Source organism: Theropithecus gelada, chromosome 3, assembly GCF_003255815.1.
Source record: "Theropithecus gelada isolate Dixy chromosome 3, Tgel_1.0, whole genome shotgun sequence".
In the NCBI taxonomy this organism is placed as follows: Eukaryota; Metazoa; Chordata; class Mammalia; order Primates; family Cercopithecidae; genus Theropithecus; species Theropithecus gelada.
The window spans coordinates 122072022-122096950 of NC_037670.1; the positions used below are offsets into that span (position 1 = coordinate 122072022).

Genomic DNA, 24929 nt, shown 5'->3' on the forward strand with positions numbered 1-24929 from the left:
ACAGTCTTTCTGAAGGGAAGGGATGCAAATTAAAAGACATATTGAGCGCTGGGTACGGTGACTTATGCCTGTAATTTCAGCTGCTTGGGAGGCCGAGGTGGGAGGATCACTTGAGGCCAGGAATTCGAAACCAGCTTGGGCAAAGTAGTAAGACCCTGTCTCATGTTTTAAAACTAAAAATAATTTTAAAAAGACAGATCAAATGGGCAAAGAATAAGTGAGCTGCTTCTCTTTCACTGAAGTTTCAAGTAGAAGATATGACTTTAAGAAGATCTTTTCTCTTTAATTCTTCATGTTTCTAGTTCTGAACTACTTGACTCCAGTAAACCATTCAAAGGAAGACTTGGGACTCCAAGAAGATGTGTTCCAGTTGCCATTTCCAGGCAAAGGGCACTTCCCAGTAACTTTCTGCTTCTTTGACTTGTAGTGTATATTAAGGCAATAGGAATATTTCATTGTTTGTATCCTGACATAATGTGATGACGAGCAGAGTCCCTCGTCTCCGAACTATTTCGTGGAATGATTTCTTATTCAGCAGAGGAAATTAGAGCAAAAATAGAGACTGCCTTTACAAAACCAAAAGCTTGGCTTATTTCATTTGAGATACTGATACTTTGTTTTGACTGGAAAGCATCTTTCAATTTGTGGATTTGTGTACTTGATGGTGATATTTAATAAGAAGGTTCTTTGGAAAATTGAAATGCATGGATCATAGTTTTATCAGAAACTGTTTCAAACACTAAACTAATGTTTGAGGGACACTTGTATCATCCTGTTAGTAAACTTTATTTCAAGCTCAGTACAGCTGAGGCAGTTTATCTGAATCTTACGAATTAGGAATCTGTTCTAATTTTAGTACTGAGAATCCTAATGCTTTTTACTTAAATAATTTTTAAAACAATACAGTTGCCATTTAACATCTACTGTATGTCAGACTCTATGTTAGATGTTCTGTATATCTTTATTTGACTATTTTAATGTCTATTTGGACAGAATATTTGTCCTTTTGAATGTAGAAGTTTAACAACATATTGCAGAGCTAAGATGCAATTGATTTATTTATAAATCTATAGCTCGATTATTGATCAACATTTTACACTGGCTTCTAATTTTCTTAAAGCCCACAGCCAAAGAGTTTAAACATTTATCCATTCATTTAGTAAATATTTATAGCATGTCTATTACATGCCAAGCACAGAAGATGCAGTGGTGAATTGGACATACTCTCTGGCAATCTGGGCTAATAATCCAATAGAGGGTCGATTTATCAAGCTGGGATACAGAGAGATATGAGATTATAACTGGTGCTCTGTAAAAAAGAGATAGATTTAGGAGAGCTTAGTACTGGGTAATTTAATCTAGTCAGGGAAGGTCATGAAAACTTTCATGAGGACCGAGTGAAGAAGGGAGAAAAAGTATTGTGGGCAGAGGAACAGTATATATAGTGGCAAAAAGTGTTTTTGGCAGAAGGAACAAGAGATGTGGAAGGGTAAAGGAAAGAATGCCCCAGTGCTGCAGTTGAAATACAAAGCCCTCCAGGATTTTTACCCCAGATGCCCATGTTAACACACGTGCCTTCCTATCTAAACAGGGTAACAGAAATTGTTCTCAGCAGTTCTAATGAGTGACCTACTTAGTTGAATTTTCTGGAATTGGAAAAGCAGTCAATGTAATGTTAGTTTGAATTTCTGACTCTTGTAAAAGTATGTATTTAACATTTTCTTAATAGAAAGTATTTTCTTAATAGATGAAAAATCAGAGCTCCTTCAATCTCTTTTCACTCACCATATACCATTTCAAGGTTTTGTAATATGTTTACTATTACACTTTCACTCTAAGGTTTTTAATTCGTGGTTTTAAATTAGTATCTAGGCACATGTTATCTAAGACTGCCACTTCAGCCCATGAAAATTAACCTAATTTAAATTATATATAATATGATATAAGCTGATGAGTCTAAGATACCTGTGAAATATAGTCTTATCTGATTGTAAACTTTCAAATTTCTCATCACTTTCCTAGGAGAGTAAGATTTGGTATAGGGAGTTATACTTTGTAAGTTATTCCTTTCTGTACATTATTTGAGTTTTATTATGAGTGCAATTGTAGTAATACTGTTATACACTACTGAATATGTATTTAATGAATTGAATTCACATTTAACCAGTTTGTGTTAAAGTGACTTAATGAGATGCTTCACTTTTCTGTGTTAAAAGCAGGTCAAGGTCAACTGAAAGACTCTGAGCAATACATTATTCAGTGCTCAATTTCTGCATAACTTGTACCTTTATGATGATTCATGGTTTAAATAAGCCAGTTAATAACATTTCCTGTAACCATTTCTAATAATTCTCTAAGGTCATTTTACTATTAATATATTGGCAAACTGTATTTTTACTTACCAATACAGGGGAATTCTAATATTTGTTTGTTTTGAAAATGGAATAAGATCACTTGGACTCGGGAAGGGGAACATCATACACAGGGCCTATCATGGGGAGGGGGGAGGGGGGAGGGATTGCATTGGGAGTCATACCTGATGTAAATGACGAGGTGATGGGTGCTGACGAGTTGATGGGTGCAGCACGCCAACATGGCACAAGTATACATATGTAACAAACCTGCACGTTATGCATATGTACCCTAGAACTTAAAGTATAATAATAATAAAAAAACTCACTGTTATACAAAAATTAAAAAAAAAAAAAAAAGAAAAAGAAAATGGAACCTGTGGAATAAGGTTGTATCCAATAACCAAAGAATAGAAGAGCGATAAAAGAGGCAGTGGGACTGGTCATTTGGACCTGAAGATACCCAGTTTTCAATATTTGAATTTATAGAAAACGGTAAATAAATATACTGGAACTTTATTCTCACACTGGTGATATTCATGAAAGTCGTGTTCAAAATAATCGTGGAAAAGGGCTCACTATCTGTGCAGGATATTTTACCTCTTGTTTTATCTTTCGTCTCTCTAAGCCTTCCTTCTCCTCTCATTATCCTAATCACCTTGCCTCATTGTTAAAGGACACAAATGCCACAGACACTAACGATCATCATCCAAATCCACGTACCACCTGGCTGGGTCAGCTTCCACTCTTCTTTCCTAGAATAATGAAGTTGATGTGCATTTTCCTAAAGGGCCATTCCTCTGTGTGTCACCTGGATCCATCTGTTCCTACCTTTCCATGAACTTTATTTTTTACCTCTCTTCTATTTCCTGCATCTCTTTCTTCTCCTCTCTTTGATACAAATCTTCTCATGCGCTAGTGACCCCTAACTTTAAAGTAGACTTTTCTTGACCCCTGGTCTACCCTACAGATGCCACCCTGTTTTCCTGCTCTGCATCCAGCCAAGGCACTTTGAGGATTTTCCTGTATTCAGATGCTTCTGCTGTCCATTGGTTCTGCCCTCCCCCTGCCCACCCAAGGCTGCCTACATAATGTGGATGAGTTCACTGGGCATTTTTTGTTTGTTTGTTTGTTTTGTTTTTCTGAGACAGAGTTTCACTCTTGTTGCCCAGGTTGGAGTGCAATCTTGGCTCACCGCAACCTCTGCTTCCTGGGTTCAAGCGATTCTCCTGCCTCAGCCTCCCGAGTAGCTGGGATTACAGGCATGCACCACCATACCAGGCTAATTTTGTATTTTTAGTAGAGATGGGGTTTCTCCATGTTGATCAGGCTGGTCTCAAACTCCCGACCTCAGGTGATCCGCCTGCCTCAGCCTCTCAAAGTGCTGGGATTACTGGTGTGAGCCACTGTGCCCAGCCCTACTGGGCAGTTTTAAGTCCCCATCTTCTCTGTCTCCACACAATATCTTCCTTTTGGCACATTTTTCTCTCATCCCAAACAGTCTAATCTCCTGATTTTCCTCCTGTCTCCATGGAAACTTGCTCTTACTTAGTTTTCTCAGGTACTCCTATTCTACTCTACTTTTTATGTTTTGTTTTCATTTGGCTTTAAACCATTTTTTTTTTTCCTGAAGCCTTCTGTTTTTTCTTTTATAAATTATTTAACCAAGACTTATTTTGAGCCTCATGCTTTAAATGTTATCATTTCTTGACATGTACACTTGCATATCTCACATCTATTGAAATCTCACCCTAAGTTGCACTCTGTGCCTCTCTTCTCTATTCCTCAGTTATCCCTGAACCAGTCATCCCTCCAGTCCTCTATCCTTCCAGATGCCTGAGTCAGAGACCTGGCAGTTATTCAAGAATCCGCTCTGTTATGCATCCTGCTAAATCCACCACCAAGTCCTATTTGATTCTTTCTCAGAAATATCTCCTGAATTCTTTTCTTTCTAACCATCTCCACAAATAACAAAACCACTATGTATTTTCAGCTAGGTTACTGCAAAGCCTTCTAATTACTCTCCCTCCTTTATATTGTGCTCATCTCAAGTCCATTTTCCACACAACAGCTAGGATGCACTCTTAACATTCTAGATTCAGTTATTTTACATTTGGCTTAAGATCTCCCAGTGACTTTCCATTTCATAGAAAATAAAATCATCTTCAACAATTCCATTGGACCTCACGTGATCTAGCCCTTGCCTCCCTCTCTGAACTCATTTTATGTCTTTTGTCCTCCTATGAGACCGAGCTAAACTCACTCTCCGTATGTTTTCTTAAAAAGGATTCGTTTGTTTCCATGTCAGGGCCTTTGCACATATTGTTCTATTTGCTTGGAATGTTCTTCCTTTGTGCTCTTCACTGGAACATTTCTCTGGAATCACAGGAAATGCCGTTGTTTAGGAGAATTTTCTTTCAAATGTTCACAGTCCAAATTAGAAATGCCTCTCCTGATATTGTCTTCTAGAGCATAATATTATATTGCTTTATAGAATTAATCATAATTTATTACACTATAACAAATAGTGAGAGGCAATACAGGATGAGTTTTTTCATAGATAAAATGGGGATAATAATGTTTATCTTGAGGAGCATTTGTAAAGATAAAATGATTTACATTTGTAGAATATATAGTAAATGCAGCACATAGTAGACACTATATAACTTTACATATTTATGGTATTTGTGTGTGTGTGCAAATAATTATGCCTGAAAGTGTAAAACTACTGGTCATGATTCTTGGTATATAATAGGCTACTAGTAAATATTTGCTTAATAAACTGATGAATTGTGCAGTGCACCTTATAATTAGGTTCAGTGATCTTCAGAGAAAAAATGATGAATTATATTTACAAGAATATGTAATAAATTGTGACCCACTCATTAAAAGAAGTATATGTTTTTGATCTGAAAGTATCTTTAACATTTTATCCGGCCAGTCCCTTTTTTCTGGCGAGTATGCTTTTTATTATTATTCCCATTTTGCAGATGTGACAGTCTAGGTGCCAAGAGCTAAAGAACTTCTACAGATTACAGAGTTAATAAATGATCGGATGACTCCACTCATCCTATTATCCTGGATTTTGTTGCAGCATTCCTATTGTTCTTTCTTTTTGGAAATATCCAGAGAACGATGTGAATATTTTTTATGGGGCTGACGAAGTTACTTTGATGATCGTTCTTAAATTTTCCATCTTGGGCAGTTAACGTTGGAGTTGATGTTTTCTCTCCCACAGCCTCTCTGCTGTTCAGGGTCCCATCGCCTTGCCTCCATGGTTCCCCTGGCACTCTTTAGTAACCTCTAAAGTGATGTTTCTAAAAGGCCACCAATTGTTCTTGATTCAGATTGCTTTGCTCTGTTAGCCTCCATAGAAAAACATACCCTCAAACTTCAAAATGACTAAACATTGATTCATGTTTTCAGTGTATTACTTTTCCAACCAATCTTTCCTAATAAGAGGCAATGAAAATATTTAACATGTCCCCACAACCGGGGCAGGCATCCCGTATCATTTCTGGATTCTGCATATATTTCATTGCTTTGGATTATTTTTTCTACATGCTCATCAAATTTGAGACCTAGAAGGGATGTCATATAATTTAATTCTCAAATTTATAAGCAGGGAAACCAGGCTTCGGGAATATAAGCAGCAGACTCAGCGTTCCAGTATGGGTTGGTAGCTCAGATGAAAATTGCTTTGTTTCTTAATGCGCCTTTGTTACCAGCCTACTCACTTTTCCATTTGAAAGAGTAAGCAATGCAATACCGTTTAGGAGTATCAAACACAAATTCTATGAAAACTATATGATTGATTTTAATGTTCATTTATATATTTACTTTTTGATCTTTTGCAGTTTAACAGCAATGCTCAGGATGTAAGCTGTTTTCAGCACCTTGTCCAAGCAAATGTAAGAAATAAGAAAGTATTGAAAGATGCAGTGAATAATATCACAGCCAAAGGAATTACAGATTATAAGAAGGGCTTTAGTTTTGCTTTTGAACAGCTACTTAATGTAAGTATCATGCTATATCTTTTTTTTTTCTTGTTCAATTGTAGTATCTGAATTTCAATATTCTGATAGTTACTGTCTGGGAATAGATAGTACTATTTTCCATTTATTTAAAAAGCAGGAGTGTGCAGGCAGAAGAAACCTTTGAACTATTTTTATTTTTGAATTTAAAATTCAAAAGGTATCTAAAATGTAGATTTTTAAGTTTTTGATCTTTATTTTTTTCAATCTATGTTTTTAAATTTATGAGGAAATAGTTGAATTTAATTTTGAATAAACCCTTGAAACTTAATTGGCCTATATAGAATATCATTACTTTTTCTTATCTCAATCACTACAGTATTTATCTGTAACCTCACACTTTCAATCATCAAATGGTTACTGAGAACATTTTAGTTTTAAACATCTCGTTTGGGTCTTTCAGTTGTTCCTAAATGTACAGAAAGTTCCAAATGGTAGACATTAAGATGAACAGAAATGCAACTCCTGGAGCAGGGCTTCTTTCTCAGTGAGGATTCCCCACAGTCCCTCATCAGCGTCTACAGTTACGCTGTCAGATACTGGCTTATTGCCCCATGTTCCTTTTTTTATTTTTTTAAATGGAGTTTCACTTTTGTCATCCAGGCTGGAGTACAGTGGCATGATCTCGGCTCACTGCAACCTCCGCCTCCTGGGTTCAAGAGATTTTCCTGCCTCAGCCTCCCAAGTAGCTGGGATTACAGGCACCCGCCACCATGCCTAGCTAATTTTTTTTTTTTTTTCTTAATTTTTAGTAGAGACAGGGTTTCACCATGTTGGCCAGACTGGTGTTGAACTTCTGACCCCAGGTGATCCACCCGCCTTGGCCTCCCAAAATGCTGGGATTACAGGCATGAGCTACTGCACTTGGCCTTACAGTGTGTGTCTTATACTGTGGACTAGTGTTTTTAAATTACCTTGCCCTCTATTTCACTTTGAGTTACTTAAAAGAAGGGACCATTGTTCAATTATTTTATTTCTTACTAGGCAATATCATTATCATGTTTGAGAGTAGCAACCTTACTTCTCTGTACCTTGGTTTCCACATGTATGCATTAGAGGTTACTATAACATGTACCTCAGAGAACTGTGCATAAGATTGTCCATGGAACCTGGCATGTAGCAAACCACACACAGGTGTAGGTTGCTGGGTGGTATTGGAGTCATGGTCGTTATTGCTGTAATTACTAGCCCATGTCTGGTAAAAAGTCAGATCATAATGTCTGTTAATATTTGCTGAATCACTGAATGAACTGTTACATTTGGTCTTTATGCAAATATGAGTTTGTTGTTTCTGAGTGAGTATTCTGAATAGTTTTTGAGATACCCAATTGGATGATTCATTTATTCATTCAGCCAATATTTATTGAATGCATCACCAATTCCTGTTATAGTGCTGGTGCTGGAATTATAGAAGTAAACAGGACCAGCTGCTCTCAGAAGGCCCAGCATAATGTGCTAAATCATCATCCATAGAACAGTGTGCAAGTGCCATTATAGAGTATTTAGCGTGTTCCCTGGGACAGCACAGAGAATGGGCTCAGCTCACTCAAAGGAGGTCAGAAAAGTGTGGCAATCCCGTGAAAATGAGATTTTGAGGAATGATTAGAATTTAGGTAGGTAGAAGAAGGGAAAATTATTTCAGAAAAAGGATCACATTGTAGACAAAGCACACAAGTGTGACACAACATAGCACTGTAAAAAATTGCAAATGGCTGCCATAGTTAGGACATGAGCAACATAGGAACCTCATGGAAATGGAAAGGCCATGAGGTATCAGTTAAGGAAGTGTTTAGGGGCAAAGGAAAACTTTAGAATATGGCCTTGGAGTGTTCTCAGTTAAGGAAGCTATTGTAGAGATCCTGGTGTGGGAATAGAAGTGAGGAACTACTAAGGAGCGTGGCATGGGAACTGATTAAGTGGTGTGGGCTGGGTTGCAGAGTGAGAGGGGCTTAGGTGACTACATTCTCTGAACTGAACTAGTAAATAGATGATTACACAGGAACCCACATAGAGGAAATGTGGGGTAGAAATAGCTCAGTTTCAGATATGATGAATTTTGAGGTCATGTTATTTAATAGACACCGTTAGACAAGTAAGAAGACAGAAAATCAGAGATGTGCAGCCCTGCTATTTTCAAGGGAAATAATGCATGGCAGAATTCATATGTTTGTTAAATGTTGTATGTTCATTAATAAAAATTGAAAGCTCAAAACTATGAAATTGTAATGTAATTAACCATTAGATTAAGATGTATTCTTCCTCTAGTAAAGGAATATGCTTGTTTTTGATAAAAATTATTTTTTGCTTAGGTCAATAATTGAGTTTCCTTGATTTTGGCATTTTCATTATTCTTCTTAGTATTTTTTCCCCTCGCTTCATTGCCTTCTGTTTAGGTTTCAGTTGTGAGATGATCAGGAGTTTCAAGTGTAAAGTACAATTTCGGAGGCAGCCTCACTAGAGAGGCCACATTAACTTCCAGATTTATTAGTTGCTGACAAAATATGATTTAACTCCTATTGGCCTCTCCTGCTGCCTTTATAACTGCTACAATTGTAATGATTTTAAAAATATGGTCCCAGTTGTTCCCTGAGTAAGTCTAATATGTTTTGCTTTCCATACATCTCATATATATATTGAAATTCTTTATATTAAAATAATTTGAAGCATATTTTTGTTTTCTTTCAAACACTTCCAGTCATTTTATCACTCAAATGCTTTTTTTTTTTTTTTTTTTTTTTTTTTTTTAAACTTCCCCTTTTTTTTTTCTCTCAAATGTTTTTTTTTTTTTTTTTTTTTTTGGTCCTTGCAGCATCCACCTTTAAGATCACTGAAGCAAGTATTAAATAGAATTAGACATATCAGTCCCAAAGTAAAACTTACATTTAGACTTGACTTAATCTTCAGGTACCATTTCATAAAATATTACCATACATATGCATTTTTCAAAAACATTTATATTGAGTACATATATGATAGATGCTGTGTTATATACTGGCACACAGAAATACAGCAAAGTACCATATTAAAGCAAGTTATCAACTCTACTAATTGTAATTTTATTGAAATAATCTAGTTTTTTTGGCTTAATTTGTTCAAAGCCAGTTAATTGTTGTCGCTGTGTGATTCTTTAGACAATTGCAAATGCATTGAAAATTTGCTAATATGTACTTGGCTCCACCACAAGTCCTGAGAGGCTACTCCTAGGAAAAATCATGTTGTAGGCAAAACAGTTTCTTTATTTTCCCCATATTCCTTCTTTTGTGTATGCCCTAACATCAGTCTCACTTGGGAAATGTTATTGTAATTTTATTTACTTAAATATACAAATGATCAGCAAGACCTAATGTGTTAATTTACATTGATATTTGCATCCAATAATAGTACTTTCAGTACTTCAAAAACAAAACCATTTCCTGTGGTTTTGTTTAACATTTTTACAGGATAGTTCTTTAGGTACATATTATTTTGCCTATTTTACACACGCAGATAAAAAAGACAGATCACCAGAGAAACTAATTTTAGTTAATAGATTTGAGGCACGTTTCACAAAAATATTTTGATGATAAAATATGCAACGTTTTGTGTAGTCAGATTTTCAGATAGATTACCTTCAAAGATAAGAGCCATGCTTCAAAGTGACAAATTATATTAGTTAATACTTATGCTTCCACAATGCTTGATTAAAAGCTTTTACTGCCAGTGTTCTAATGGCTGAGTCAATGGAGTGAGATGACCTGAAACAGGATCTTTTCATTAATAAATAAAAATGTTGTATTTATTAATTTTCACAACAGAAAGTGGGTTTTATCTTCTTTGAAAAAATAAGGTAGAGCATGGACCTTCAATGACTTAGAACACTAAAGAAAAATTAATGAGTTTTTAAAAATATTAGTCATTTAAAAGCCAGGGTTGTGCCGTGCTGTACAATATGGTAACAACAATCACAGGTGGCTAGCCAGCACTTGAAAGGTGGCTGATCTGAACTGATGTGTTGTATAATTATAAAATGCTTACTGAAGTTTGAATACTTATTATGGAAGAAAAAGCTGTATAACATCTCAATATTGATTAATGTTCAATATTCATATTGATTAATATTTTGGATGACTAGGTTAAAGAAAATATATTACTAGGATTAATGTTGAATATTTCTTATTACTCCCCTTAAGTAATTATTAGAAAATTTAAAGTTCTATATTAATCCCGTGTTATATTTCTTTTGGACAGCACTGAACCTAGGGTTGACATTTTCAAAGAAGCTGAGCATTCATAAATTAGTGTGATCTTTTATTCTCAGCATTTAAAGCAAACACATTTCACAACAGTGGAAAAGTTAAGATAATAATTTTAGACCTCAGAGAAGTCCAGCTTTCTAAATTAATTGTTCATTTTAATGGCCCTTTGGTGCTAATCCGTCATTCTCCCATATCTAACTCTTCTGGAGACCTTAAAGTGTAAGAAGATTTACCATGGACTTGAGTCTTTCAGGATTAGAATATGTGTGGTTGGTTGAGAGAGGATAGGAGGATATCGTGGGAATAGGTATCGGCCTTTACAAAGGAACAAAAGAGTACTGGATTTTAGGTGATCAGTTTTAGGATTTGTGATTTCAAACAGGTAAAGTGAATAAAGTAGAATGAATAAAGAGGGAAGAAAACACTTATTTGGAAGTGGACTGAAGATACACATTTTAAAATAATGTTATTTTTGGTTTATACTATAAAATTATATGGGCATAAAATTGACATAAGCATTTATTAAAAGCTCATTTTTTAAGAAATTACTGAGATTTTATTATGTGCTAGGTGGTCTTCTAGGGAGGGACAAAAAAGTCTGAGCAAAAAAGACAAAACTTCTTTCGCTTACGTAGCTTACATTCTGTTGGGGGACACCAACAATAAACAAACAAGAAAATAAAATATGTAAATAAAAGAAAGTAAAATGCCGTGAAGATACTATCTGGGAGGGAGACTGCAATTTAAAACATAGTTGTGAAGAATCACCTCATGATAAAGTGGCATTTGATCAAAGGCTGAAGGAAGTGAGATAGACCTATGGTTATCTGGGTGGTGAGGGGAAGGCCTGATGAAGGGGGTGGGCCTGAACTGATCCCGGAACCAGTTCTTAGAATATATTTTGTGAGCAGATATTTCATTAATGACTTGCAACCTGCTCATGCACTTTCCATATAGCTTTATTTTCTCTTATATCGTGAATGATACGCGTATTGTTTTGTGTGGTTTTGTTTTTAACAGTATAATGTTTCCAGAGCAAACTGCAATAAGATTATTATGCTGTTCACGGATGGAGGAGAAGAGAGAGCCCAGGAGATATTTACCAAATACAATAAAGATAAAAAAGTGAGTGTAATTTTATAATATTTAAAATTTAATATTGATCTAGGTGGTTTTTAAAGAGATAGTGGGTAGTGGTAGTGAGGGGAGAATTTTTGGTTTAAAACTTGAGTGTGCCAATTATTAAGCCATATGAATCATAGATTATAAACTAATGGGTGAATTAGAGAGCTGTTAAATATAATATTTGTATCATGTTCACAAGCAACTCATGCCTAATATTTTAATAAAATATATGTATGGGTCCTATTTTATTCTTATGCATAGATTGTAAATAAAATGTTATTAAAATAGAGAAATCCAAGGAATGGAAAAATAGGAAAAATTTAAACATTTAAAGTTTATTGGATAAAATTTATTATATTATTTAATTATTAAAGATTGAAGTAATACTCAAATTTCCTAAATACTCAACAAATGTCTATTGTTTTGTAAATTTACAAAAAGGCAGTTTACAACAGCAAAAACTACATCCTCATTTGAAAACTGATTCCTTTCAAGAAAAGATGAAGACAATCTTTTGTATAGGTATAATATATTAAAAGAAAGCATTTCATAAGCAAATGAAGACTGTGAAGATTAGGGTTTGTCATTGGAATATATTTGAATGTATGTTTTACTATAAGGGAAGAGTATTACAGAGAGAGGGACCTCACTGAACCTGATACTGTGGAGGAATATCAGCTTCAATCAAACTCTAACTATCTTCTCTAGCAGTCCTATCATCAGCTTATTTCAATTTTCGACCAACACTCCATATTTTGTAAGAGTACAGTGATTCTCAACCTAAATGTTTCCTAAAATGCTAATGATTCATTTAAAAAGTAATTAGAAATTATAAACTTTCTGGTGTTTCAACAATTTCTACAAAAATTATACATTTATATATAAGAAGACTCTGCAGGGTAAAATGCCCATTCACTTTGCTTCTGATTGGAATTTTCACCATTTTGAAAGGTGTGGTTATTACTAGCTCTAATGGATTGTTTTATATGTGCTTGAGGAACACATATGGATTGGGTGTTCAAAAGCGAGACAAAAATGAATTAATATGTTCAGATGGTTTGGTGACAAAATATTGTGAATAATGGGGAACAGTTTGATGAAATAATGAAACAGTTGGTTGAATTAGTGAAGAATTTACTGGTTTAAAGCCTCTTTTCTATGTATCGATCCTAAAAGTGTCCAATCTAAATATCATTATCTTGAAATATGGCTTCTCTTTCCAGTCACCTTTTACAGGAGCTCAAACTTTTTAAACAAAGGTTTAAATTTTGGGAACACTTTAAGACACTCTAGGTGCTAAAATTTTTGGCCTATGAGTATCTAAAAATGATCAAAGGACTGAAATAATGCACACATAATTTCAAATTAATTACACTCTTTGCTTACTGCATGTACTACAGTGTCACACAGTTTAATGCAAGGTTTAAGGATACTTCTTTTGGTTTTTGTTTAGCATCTGATGAATTTAACAATATAGAGGAATCACTTTTGAAAAGTTGATAAATGAACTGAGCTGTTAATATATTGTGAATATTTTCAAGTGATAACTAGATTCTACGAATATTTCTTTCAAATCATCAGAAATGAAATTAATGGGAAGATGCAGATGCGTTAATCTAGTATATAATATGCATATCTTTATTTAATAACTCTTATTCCTCAATCAAAATTCAGGGTAATCCTCACCACCTGGAGGATGTCCCTGAACCTCCCTCCCACTGTAGGCTTCTTTAGATGCTTGGCCTCTGATCCCATAGTACACTGTGCAAAGCCATGTACATATCCCTCACTCTATACTCTACCCACGGTATCTCTCCTCTGTTCCTCTCTGGATTAAAAAAAAAAAAAAATCTATAATATCGGGGCTGTGTCCTGTTTAACTGTGAACTTTAGGCATGCAGCCCAGAGCACAGATCCAATGATAGTTCCTAATACATCACAACAAATAAATTGAGAATACATAACAGAGGTTGGAAGCATGAGTGCTGTTACAGGACAGATTTATAATTATGAAATATAACTAGGGGAAAGTAATATGCTGCTTTCACATATTTTAAATAATCTAGCATTTCCTTATTTTGAGGAACCCAAATATAACAAAAGTTGAACACAAAATTCAACTCTGTTAATATAAAATGTACTGTCTCAAACATTTACAAATTAACCTTACTCTGATAATTGGAAAAGATTTTTTAGGATCTTATAATTCGTCATAATTTTAAGTATATTATTTTGTGAGAGAGGTATGTAAGTGCAAGCCACTACTTACATCATTTTAAAAGGTATTAAGTGTAAATAAATTGTTTTTTTCCTTTCATAATGAAATCATCCAAAGCAACCACTAGGAATCTTGTTCACCTCTACATACTTTATTTCAAAAAGGAAAAGTTTTTGACTCAAAGATGGCAATGAATTTTACATTCTGTATTCAAATTTGTGCATAAGATATATCTGATTTTAAAAGAGTATAAAGGTTTTTTTAGGTAGATTTAAGTAAAAAATAATAAAAACAAGTTGCTTTCATGTAAATTCAGAAATGTGGTATTTTTTTTTCCTCTTTCAGAATTCTCTATATATCCAGGATATATAGTGTCTTGGAGGCATATCATTAATTTTATCTTTTTCTGTTTTTTAAACACACAAGATTTTATGTAATAAGGAAAGCAAATGTATTCCACCCACTATTTTCACAAATTGTTCAGTTGGTTGAATTAGTGAAGAATTTACTGGTTTAAAGCCTCTTTTCTATGTATCGATCCTAAAAGTGTCCAATCTAAATATCATTATCTTGAAATATGGCTTCTCATTCCAGTCACCATTTACAGGAGCTCAACTTTTTAAACAAAGGTTGCGTTTCATGACAGGATAAACCACATGATAAAAGATTCATATCGGCCGGGCGCGGTGGCTCAAGCCTGTAATCCCAGCACTTTGGGAGGCCGAGATGGGCGGATCACAAGGTCAGGAGATCGAGACCATCCTGGCTAACACGGCGAAACCCCGCCTCTACTAAAAAAAACACAAAAAATTAGCCGGGCGAGGTGGCGGCGCCTGTGGTCCCAGCTACTCGGGAGGCTGAGGCAGGAGAATAGCAGGAACCCGGGAGGCGGAGCTTGCAGTGAGCTGAGATCTGGCCACTGCACTCCAGCCTGGGCGACAGAGCGAGACTCCGTCTCAAAAAAAAAAAAAAAGATTCATATCACATGTACTTTTCTAAAACTAATGAATCAATTTATATTCAACTTCAACAGTCCTGCAGTTTGTCTGCTAACATATTGATGCTGTGTTTTAAGGACACACACATTTTTCCTGAAAACATACAACCTTTATTAATGCCAAAGCAATTTTGAAAATTAAGTAGTTAGCATTCAGTTGTGATGTTTCGTTTAGTTTTGTCTCTGTCTAACATAAAAATTAAGATATTCTTGGAACTGCATAGTATTTGTTTTTCTAAGTTCAGAGGCTATAACAAAGTTCTGTGATACACACAGTAATACAAATATAAAAGCCTGCATATACACACACATATATCTGTCTCCACACTTACTTATATCTGTTTCAAATGGATATCCCCTCCAGGAACAAGGAATCATGTATATAACTTTGGCATGACCTCTCTTACATAAAGTGATATGAGTAAAAGCCAACAGAGGGTTGAGAAGTAAATGAGGAATGAGAAAGTAGGAATATAAATATAAGCTGTTTTTCTTTTTTAAATCATGGCAAATTTGCTAAGAAATAAAGGAGAAGAATAAGTTAACTCAGGATCAAGTTGTGTGTGTGCGCACACATGCATACAAACACACACACACACACACACACACACACACACACACACACAGAGGCATACCTCAAAGATGCTGAGGGTTTGGTTCCAGATCACCACAACCACAACAGAGCGAATATTGCAATTAAGTGAGTCACACAGATTTTTTGTTTTCCCATTGTGTATAAAAGTTATGTTTACTAAATACTGTAGTCTCTTAATTGTGTGGTAGCACTTTATCTAAAAAAAAAAAAAGTACATACCTTAATTAAAGAATACTCTATTTTTTAATTCACAAAATGTATAACAAACACCAACGATCATCTAAGCCTTCAGCAAGTATTTGTATTTTTGCTGGTGGAGGGTCTTGCCTTAATGTTGGTGACTGCTGACTGATCAAAGTTGTGGTTGCTGAGGGTTGGATGGCTGTGGCAATTTCTTAAAATAGGACAACAATGAAGTTGGCTGCATTGACTGACTCTTCCTTTCACAAAATATTTCTCTGTGGTATGCAGTGCTATTTGATAGCATTTTACCCACGCACACCTTTTAAAAATTTAAGTCAATTTTCTCAAACCTGGCACTGCTTTATCAGATAAGTTCATCTAATATTCTATATCTTTGGGTCACTTGAACAATATTCACATCTTCACCACGGGTAGATTCCATCTCAAGAAACCACTGTCTTTGCTCATGCATAAGAAGCAACTCCTCATTTGTTAAAGTTTTATCATGAGATTGTAGAAATTCAGTCCCATCTTCAGTGTCCACTTCTAGTTCTCTTGCTGTTTTCACCACATCCACATCTGCTGTTATGTCCTCCACTGAAGGAAGGCTAGAACCCCTCAAAGCCATCCATGAGGGTTAAAATCAACTTCTTCCAAACTCCTGATAATGTTGATATTTTTGTCTTTTCCCACGAATCACGAATGTTTGTAATGGTATATAGAATTGTGGATCTTTCTAGAAGATTTTCAATTCAGTTTTCCCCGATCAATAAGAGGAATCACAATTTATAGCAGCTATAGTCTTACCAAATGTGTTCCTCAAATAATAAGACTTGAAAACCCCAATTAGTTCTTGATCCCAGTGCTACAAAATGGAAGTTGTGTTAGCAGGCATGAAAACACATTAATCTCCTTGTAAATCTCAATCAGAGCTCTTGGGTGACTACATGTATTGTCAGTGAGTAATATTTTCTTCTAACGGTAAGTTTCAATAGTGGGCTCAAAATATTCAGCAAACCATGCTGTAAACAGATGTGCTGTCATCCAGGCTTTGTTGTTTCATTTATAGAGCACAAGCAGAGTAGATTCAGCATAATTCTTAAGGACTCTGAGATTTTTGGAATGGTTAAAGAGCATTGACTTCCACCTAACATTACCAAGTGCATTAGCTACTAACAAGAAAGTCATCCTGTCCTTTGAAGCTTTGAAGCAGGCAATAAGTTCTCCGCTTTAGCTGTGAAAGTCCTAGATAACATTGTCTTCAAATACAAGGCTGTTTTTCTCTACATTGAAAATCTGTTGTTTATTATAGTTGCCTTCACCGGTGATCTTAGCTACATCTTCTGGATAACTTGCTGCAGCTTCTGTATCAGCAATTGCTGTTTCACCTTGCACTTTTATGTTACAGAGATGCCTTTTGTCCTTACACCTCATGAACCAACCTCTGCCAGCTTCAGGGACCACTGATTATAACAGTATAATATCACTATATTCACTGTATCTGATATAATGATCACTATAACAGATATAATAATAATGAAAAAGATTAAACGACTCTAAGAATTACTAAACTGTGACAGAGACGTGACGTTAGCATGTGCTATTGGAAAAATGGCACCAGTGGACTTACTTGATACAGGGTTGCCACAAACCTCGAATCTGTAAAAAATGCCACAAAGGACCATGATAAAATGAGGTATACCTGTACACACATATGAGTATATGCATATGCATAGTGTTTTACAATATAATACCTTATACATTATTATATGCTAAAGATGAATGAGAGGATACTCAGACGAGGAAAGCTTATAGATACAAAACTGAGAAAGGCTAATTGATAGAGATCTCTAAAAGAGGAGGGATTGAGAGAGATGGAACACGTTTCTGAATTTGACAAGTAGATATTAATTTCTGGAAACACTGCCGTCCCATATTTCATATGCACTCTGAAGTTAAATGACATCCCACATTTTCTAATGTGAGAAGACCATGTTAAATGAATAAAACGTTCATCTTGGAATTTGAGATATTTGGGTATAGGCATGCAATCACATTACATCATGGAAAATTTAGTATCCATCCCCTTAAGCATTTATCCTTTGCAGTAAAAACAACCCAACTATACATTTTCATTATTTTTAAATGTACCATTATTATTTACTATATTTTTCTTGTGCTATCAAGAACTAGGTCTTTTTCATTCTATTTTTTTTGTACCCATTAATCATCTCCACCTCCCTACAAACCCCCAACACTACCCTTCCCAGCCTCTGATAACCACTCTTCTCTATCTCCTGAAGTTCAATTATTTTGATCTTTAGATCCCACAAATAAATGACAACAGGTATTTGAATGTTCTGTATCCACTAACAATGAGTACAAATGATAGCAGACAACCACCTTTAATTCAGTTATACTTTTGAATATATTTGTATTTTATTAAAACAACATTCACATAGTAATTGTTTATGCCAAGGACATATATGTATGTGTAGAGTGCTTATATACATAAAATAGTATACATAAATACATTGTATATTTTTCACCATCTTCAAATATGGCTTCAAATGTGTGTGGATGAATTGAGGAACACGTTCTAACTTTATTGCCTGCTGTATACATACCCACCCTGTGTGAGTGATCTGCAGCCCACAGATATTAATAGCAAAGATAATTGTTTATTGTTGTTTTCTAAAGCTGTGCATGCAATACTAATTCCAGAGCCACAAAATTAATGTTACATAATAAGTTTATCAGCACAGCATTTCACTTTCCACAAAAATACTATCTTTCAAATGGCCAATGTGTAAAAATCAAATTTGATAGATTTAGTAAAATGTAAATGTTCAGTACTCTTAAAAATTCTATATTTGAATGCAACTTTTTAAAACTTTTTTTTAAAAAGTTCATGTGTAACTTTAAAATATCAAAATGACAAACATAGGGGAAGAAAGAAAGAAAATACAAAAGGAAAATAAGACTAACTAAAATAAACTAAAATAACAAAAGCCTAACAAACTAAAATAACAAACTAAAAATAGCAAAATGACAATAATTAGTTTTGTCTTATCAATAATAATTTTAAATGTAAATGAATTAAACTCCCCAATCAAAAGACTCAGAGTGGCCGAATGGATAAAAACAAAACCCAACTATATGCTGCCTATCAGAAATCCACTTTAGATTTAAGGACTCACATAGGCTGAAAGTGAAGGGATGAAAAAAGTTATTTCATGCAAATGTTAACCAAAAAAGACTATGGGTGGCTACACTTAGACAAAACAGGGTTTAAGTAAAAAAACTGACACAAGAGACAAAGAAGGATGTTATATAATAAAAGCATCAATCCAGCAAGAATATATAACAAAGATATATGCACCCAACATCAGAGAATCTAAATATATAAAGCAAACATGGACAGCACTGAAGGGGCAAATAGGCAGCAATACAGTAATACTAGAAAACTTGAATGCCTCACTTTCAGTGATGGATAGAACAGACAGATGATCAATAAGGAAACAGAGGACTTGAACAACACCATAACCAAATAGACTGCAATAGATTGAGAACATTTGACCCAATACAAATAATATACATTTTTCTCAAGTGCACATGGAAGGTTCTTCAGGATAGTTCATGTATTAGGTCACAACAAATTCTTAACAAATTTAAGATTGAAATCATACCCAGTCTCCTTACTGACCACAGTGGAGTGAAAGTAGAAATTAGTAGTGGAAAGAAATAGTCTCCTTTTGCAGATGATATGATCTAAATATAGAAGACACTAAAGGACTTCAAAAAGCTCATTAGAACTAATAAACAAAATTCAATAACATTGCAGAATACAAAATCAACATTTGAAAAATTAGTTGTGTTTCTGTACACTAACGACTGACTACCTGACAGGGAAATGAGGAAAACAATCTCATTTACAATAGCACCAAAAAGTACACTATAGTTAGGAATAAACTTAAAAAAGGAGGCAAACTTAACAAATGAGTTTTGTATACTGAAATCTGTAACACTGTGATGAAAGAAATTAAAGAAGACACCAATTGAAAGGCATCTTGTGTTAATGGATTGGAAGACTTAATATTGTAAAAATTTCCATAGTACCCAAAGTTATCTACAGTTTCAATGCAACCCCCATCAAAATCCCAATGGTATTTTTAATAAAAATAGAAAAAAATCCAAAATACATATAAAACTACAAAAGACCACGAAATAGCCAAAGAAATCTTGAACAAAACAAGGCTAAAGCTGGAGGCATCACACCTCCTAATATTAAAATGTATTACAAAGCATCTGGTAATCAAAACAGTAGGGAACTAGCATAAAGACAGACATTTAGACCTCTGGAACAGAATAGAGCTCCCAGAAATAACTCCATGAATGTATGGCCAATTGATCCTCTCTAAGGGTGCAAACAATACAGAATGGAGAAAGGATAGCCTGTGCAAAAAATGGTGTTGGAAAACTGAATACTGACATGCAAATAAAGATGAAATTGGATCCTTATCTGACACCATACACAAAGAATAACTCAAAATGGATTAAAATCTAAAATTAAAGGTCAAAATGGATTTAAGACCTAAAATGTTAAAACTCCTAAAAGAGAACAGAGAGAAAGCTTCATGGCATTCATTTATTTTGGTGATGATTTCATGGATATGACACTAAAAACATAGGTAATAAATCCAAAAATAAGTGAGACTACATCAAGCTAAAACTCTTGTCCACAGAAAAGGAAACAACCAATAGAGTTATAAAGACAACTTTTGGAATTGGGAAAATATTTACAAAACCATATATTTGATAAGGGTTAGTATACAAAATATGAAAATAACTCCTACAACTCAATAGCAAAAACCCCCTAATAACCCAATTGAAAAATGAGCTAAGGACTTGATGTTTTTGGAGAAAAGACATAGAGGTAGCCAATAGCTACATGAAAAAATGTACATTACTGGTCATCAGGGAAATACAAATCAAAACCAAAATGTGATATCATCTCTTACCTGTCAGGATTGCTGTTATCAAAGAAACAAAAGACTAGTGTTGGGGAGGATGTGGAGAAAGTGGAATCCTTGCACAACGTTGATGGGAAGGCAAAATTGTGCAGCACCTACAGAAAATAATATGGAGGTCCCCCAAAGAATTAAAAATATAACTACCTTAGCATCCAGCAATCCAAAAAAACTGAAGTTAGGATCTTGAAGAGCACTTCCATTCAGAATAGCCCAGATATGGAAACAACCTTAATGTTCCTTGACAGATGAATGGATAAAGAAAATGTGGTATATACATACCATGCAATACTACTCAGACAAAAAAGAAAGAAATTCTCAATTTGTGCGAACCTGGATGAACCTAAAATCAATTAAAAAAAATATTGCATTATTCAACTTACATGAGATATCAAAAATGGTCAATTTTTACAGATTCAAAGAGTGAAATAGTGGTTGCCGGAAGTGGGGAGAAGGGAGAAATGGGAAGTGGACATGAGGTTTCAGTTAAGCAAGATGAGTAAGCTCCAGAGATTTACTGTAAACATTGTACTTAGAGTCAGCAGTAATACATTGTACATTTAAATGTGTGTTAGGATGATAGCTCTTATGTCGTGTTCTTGCCATAATATAATAAAATTTAGAAACAGAAAAATTACAACATCTTGAAAGAAAGTTTGGTGGGCTTAAAACAAAAAAACAAAAACAACAACTCTTTGTTTTCCCCCATGCTTCTTGTTTAATACTATTGTGGCTGCAGAATGCTTCATTTACATTCATATTTCATCTAGATGAATCAGAAATCTTTCAGAGAAATCCGGGTAGGCCTGATGAGGTACAATTGGAGAGCTGAAGAATGAGGCTGCAGCAGATACACAGCACAATTTAATGAGGCCAAAAGGTTTGAGAATTAGAACAAAATGTTTGAGTTCTTTTGTGAAATGTACTACTCTTGGGAATTAATCTACCTGATTATAGATAGGTATAGCTTTAAAACTGAATCCATGTTAATCTCCTCACACAGCTGTTCCAAATTATAATACATTTGCTTTATAATCTTTACCTGCAGCATTGCCATTCCTTAGGGCTCACCCATGTACATGAGACCTCCTTAAAAATAGTGCCAAAACTAAAATGAACTCGATCACGTAGTCCAAACAAATGAATAAAGGAAAGTAAAACCAGACATAGAGTTGAAAGATAATTCCCAGGGCTAGCAAAATTAAAAAATACTTTATTTTCCATAGAATAGCCAAGGGACTGCTTAGCAATACATACTTAAGATTGCCTAGCCAGTTAGGAAATAGTTCTCCAACTGTTACCTTAATTCTAAGAATTAATTTAAAAAATGAAAAAACATTCAAATTAATAAAATAAAAATTTCAAAATAACTAGTAAATTGAATGAGAACAAACGAGAAAAAATATGATAGATTTGAAATAACTTTCAAAGAATGCACATTTGAAGTTATAATCACTTGACAATATATCCATTTTGGACAATGCATTATTCTTAATGCACTTATTTTAAAGAATTTACTTTAAAAAGTGATCGAGAAAGTCTTTTCTATTTTGCTGTCATATCCAAACTAGAAATAGTCAATAGTTTATAAAATCTAAACCAAGTTACAAATAGCTGAACATGCAGATGTGTGTTATGTAGTTAGAGTGAACACTGTCAGTTTTTCAACAGATAGTAAGGAAGATAATCCATGGGAAGTAATTGATTGCATATCTACTGTCTCTGCTTGGCTTCTTCATCAGGCAAAAATAAAGCCTTTGGAGGAAATGTCCAAATATATGATAATGAAGGACATTTAACTTGTAACATTTAATTCTATTTAACACATGGATTGCTTCTAAAAACTTTTATTTAGATATTTTGATGCTTTCAACAGTTACTTAAATTTTTAGCTTTCGAATAGGGCTCCACCTTTGTTTATAAAAACCAAGTATTTATTCTGGAGTTACTGTGAAGCTGAAAACAAGAATTACCATGTAATATGCCCAGCCAGTAGCGTGATCATCAATTTAAAAGATATGTTTTATGCATATGTGTGTGCGTGTGTGTGTTCTTGTCTCTGATAACATTTACACTCGTTTCTCTTAGAGTAAAATTAATGTTGTCAGTCCCTCAAACTATGGAATATTTTACCAGGCACATCTTCAGCTTTGAATTATATGACTTTAATGCATTTTGCAAAGTCCTTTTAATATCTGAAACAAACTGAATGAAAAATGAGGTTAAGTATTACTTTAAGCACAGAGTATATGATATGATGTAAACTTTATAGCACAGAAATGACACATGAAATTCCAAGTAAAATTTACTACCTAGAATTGCAATTGCCCATTGTTTGTGTTAAAATGTTATGCCAGAAAGGCACTTTTTGCTGATTTTTCTGCGGTTCTCTTCTCTTCTCTGATTAAGAACTCTACTCACAATATATCTTCTCAGAGGGATTTTCCTCCACTCAACCTTTCTACAGTGGAACCTTTCCCCAGACACCCCCTTTATCATTCTCTATTTCAGCACCCTCTTTCTTCCTGGTCTTCTTTCCCTCATATTACCATTTTTTAATGATTTTAATGCTGTGTTTGCTTTTTATCTGGAGCATTCCTATCTAATATAAACTCCACGAAGTAGTTGTATACATTTGTAAACATACCAATGAATTCTTAAAGGATGGCACAGTACTTGATACGTGGTAGTTGCTCATTACTAGCAGATATGTTGGTCATATCAGTACATATGCAATAAATATGCTCCTAATCTATACAAAATTCATAAATGTTAGAAAAATTAAATAGCTTTGTTCTTTTAGAAGGAAATCATTAAAAACAATTTTTTTCTAAATATTGGAATGTGGAATAAAATTGATATAGATGTTCTTATATATGTCATCTTATAAGTGGGTAACACTTCAGCTTATATAATAAATGATTGTAGTGATGGCACCTTTCCCTTCACTCTAATCATCTAACACATAGTTTTTCATGAGCATTCTCATTATCAGTGTCAGCAAAGTATTTGACATTTCCCAAGAGGAACATTTGAAATAAATCACCATACAGCTTCTATTCTGCCCTCTCAGCTGATAATACTCTTTGCAGAACTGCAAATTGCTTGGAAATTCAGTGGACCCCCAGCTTATTCTTCCTTTATCTAGTACTATAAATGCATATAGAGAAAAGGAAACCTCAGATTACTTACTTACAATCTGATGTTGTGAGGGTGATTCATAGTTGCTAGTGAATTAAAAATATCATAGCATGTATGTATGTCAAACACCCACATGTAAGACACATAAGAGAAATATTAGCTTGGTTCTTTTTGAATGTGTGTGCAAAACTTACATGACTACTACACTTTGTTGTCCTTTATAAAACAGTTTTTCTTTTTCATTCACTTGAACAAATTCAACAGACATTGATTAAATTCTTGTCTCCGTCAGACCCTCTAGCAGATGTGTCAGCCATATTTGTAAATTTACAATAAATACGGGAAATTTCATATAGATACATCTTATGTGGACATAATGGCATTTAGAAAATACTGACCCCTTTTCATCAGAGTTTGTTGCTAAGTATGATAAAGCACACCAAATTTGCTTATCTAGGAAGGTGTTATTTTGAGTTATTTTAGGTTCCTCTTAAGGCATAAAAGGCTAAAGACACACTAATGGAAAATATTACCTCATTTAATACTAACAGTTTGACTATAAAAGACAAACATTGGTGTCATCATCATCTTCATTACCATAGCTAACACAGAGCTTATAAATTCCATATATTAATGCCTTATATTACTGTTTCATTTACAACTGGAATAATCATATGATATAATAATAATATCATATGGTGACATCACCCCCGTTTTGGAAATAAGAAATCCAAAATCAGAAAAGTAAAGTAACTTGCTGAAAGTCGTACAGCTACTAAGTGGCAGAGTCAAGATGGTAATCTACAGTCTGAATTCCGTAACCTCACGCAGAATGCTCCTGACTGGCCATCTGTCTGTGTCTTTCTCTGAGCAGCTCAGTGGCTATGCTAATCATAATTTGCCCACCCAGGAGCCTGCCTTCAAGTCAGACAGCCAGAACTTCCCCACAGGGATCCACTCCTCACAGCTTTCACAGGCTAAGGTGGACCGCCAGAACTTTGCAGGCTGCAAGTAACTTTC

General features: G+C 34.5%; 1 protein-coding gene across 4 annotated transcripts in view; it reads left to right on the plus strand.

Moving 5' to 3' along the window:
• CACNA2D1 (calcium voltage-gated channel auxiliary subunit alpha2delta 1) overlaps positions 1 to 24929 on the plus strand; it is a 503324-nt gene that overhangs the window by 404019 nt on the left and 74376 nt on the right. For all 4 annotated transcript variants that reach the window (XM_025380146.1, XM_025380148.1, XM_025380147.1 and 1 more), the window contains exons 11-12: positions 6209 to 6367; positions 11641 to 11745. In XM_025380146.1, coding sequence (XP_025235931.1) covers positions 6209 to 6367; positions 11641 to 11745 — 264 coding nt within the window. The remainder of the gene's footprint in view (positions 1 to 6208; positions 6368 to 11640; positions 11746 to 24929) is intronic.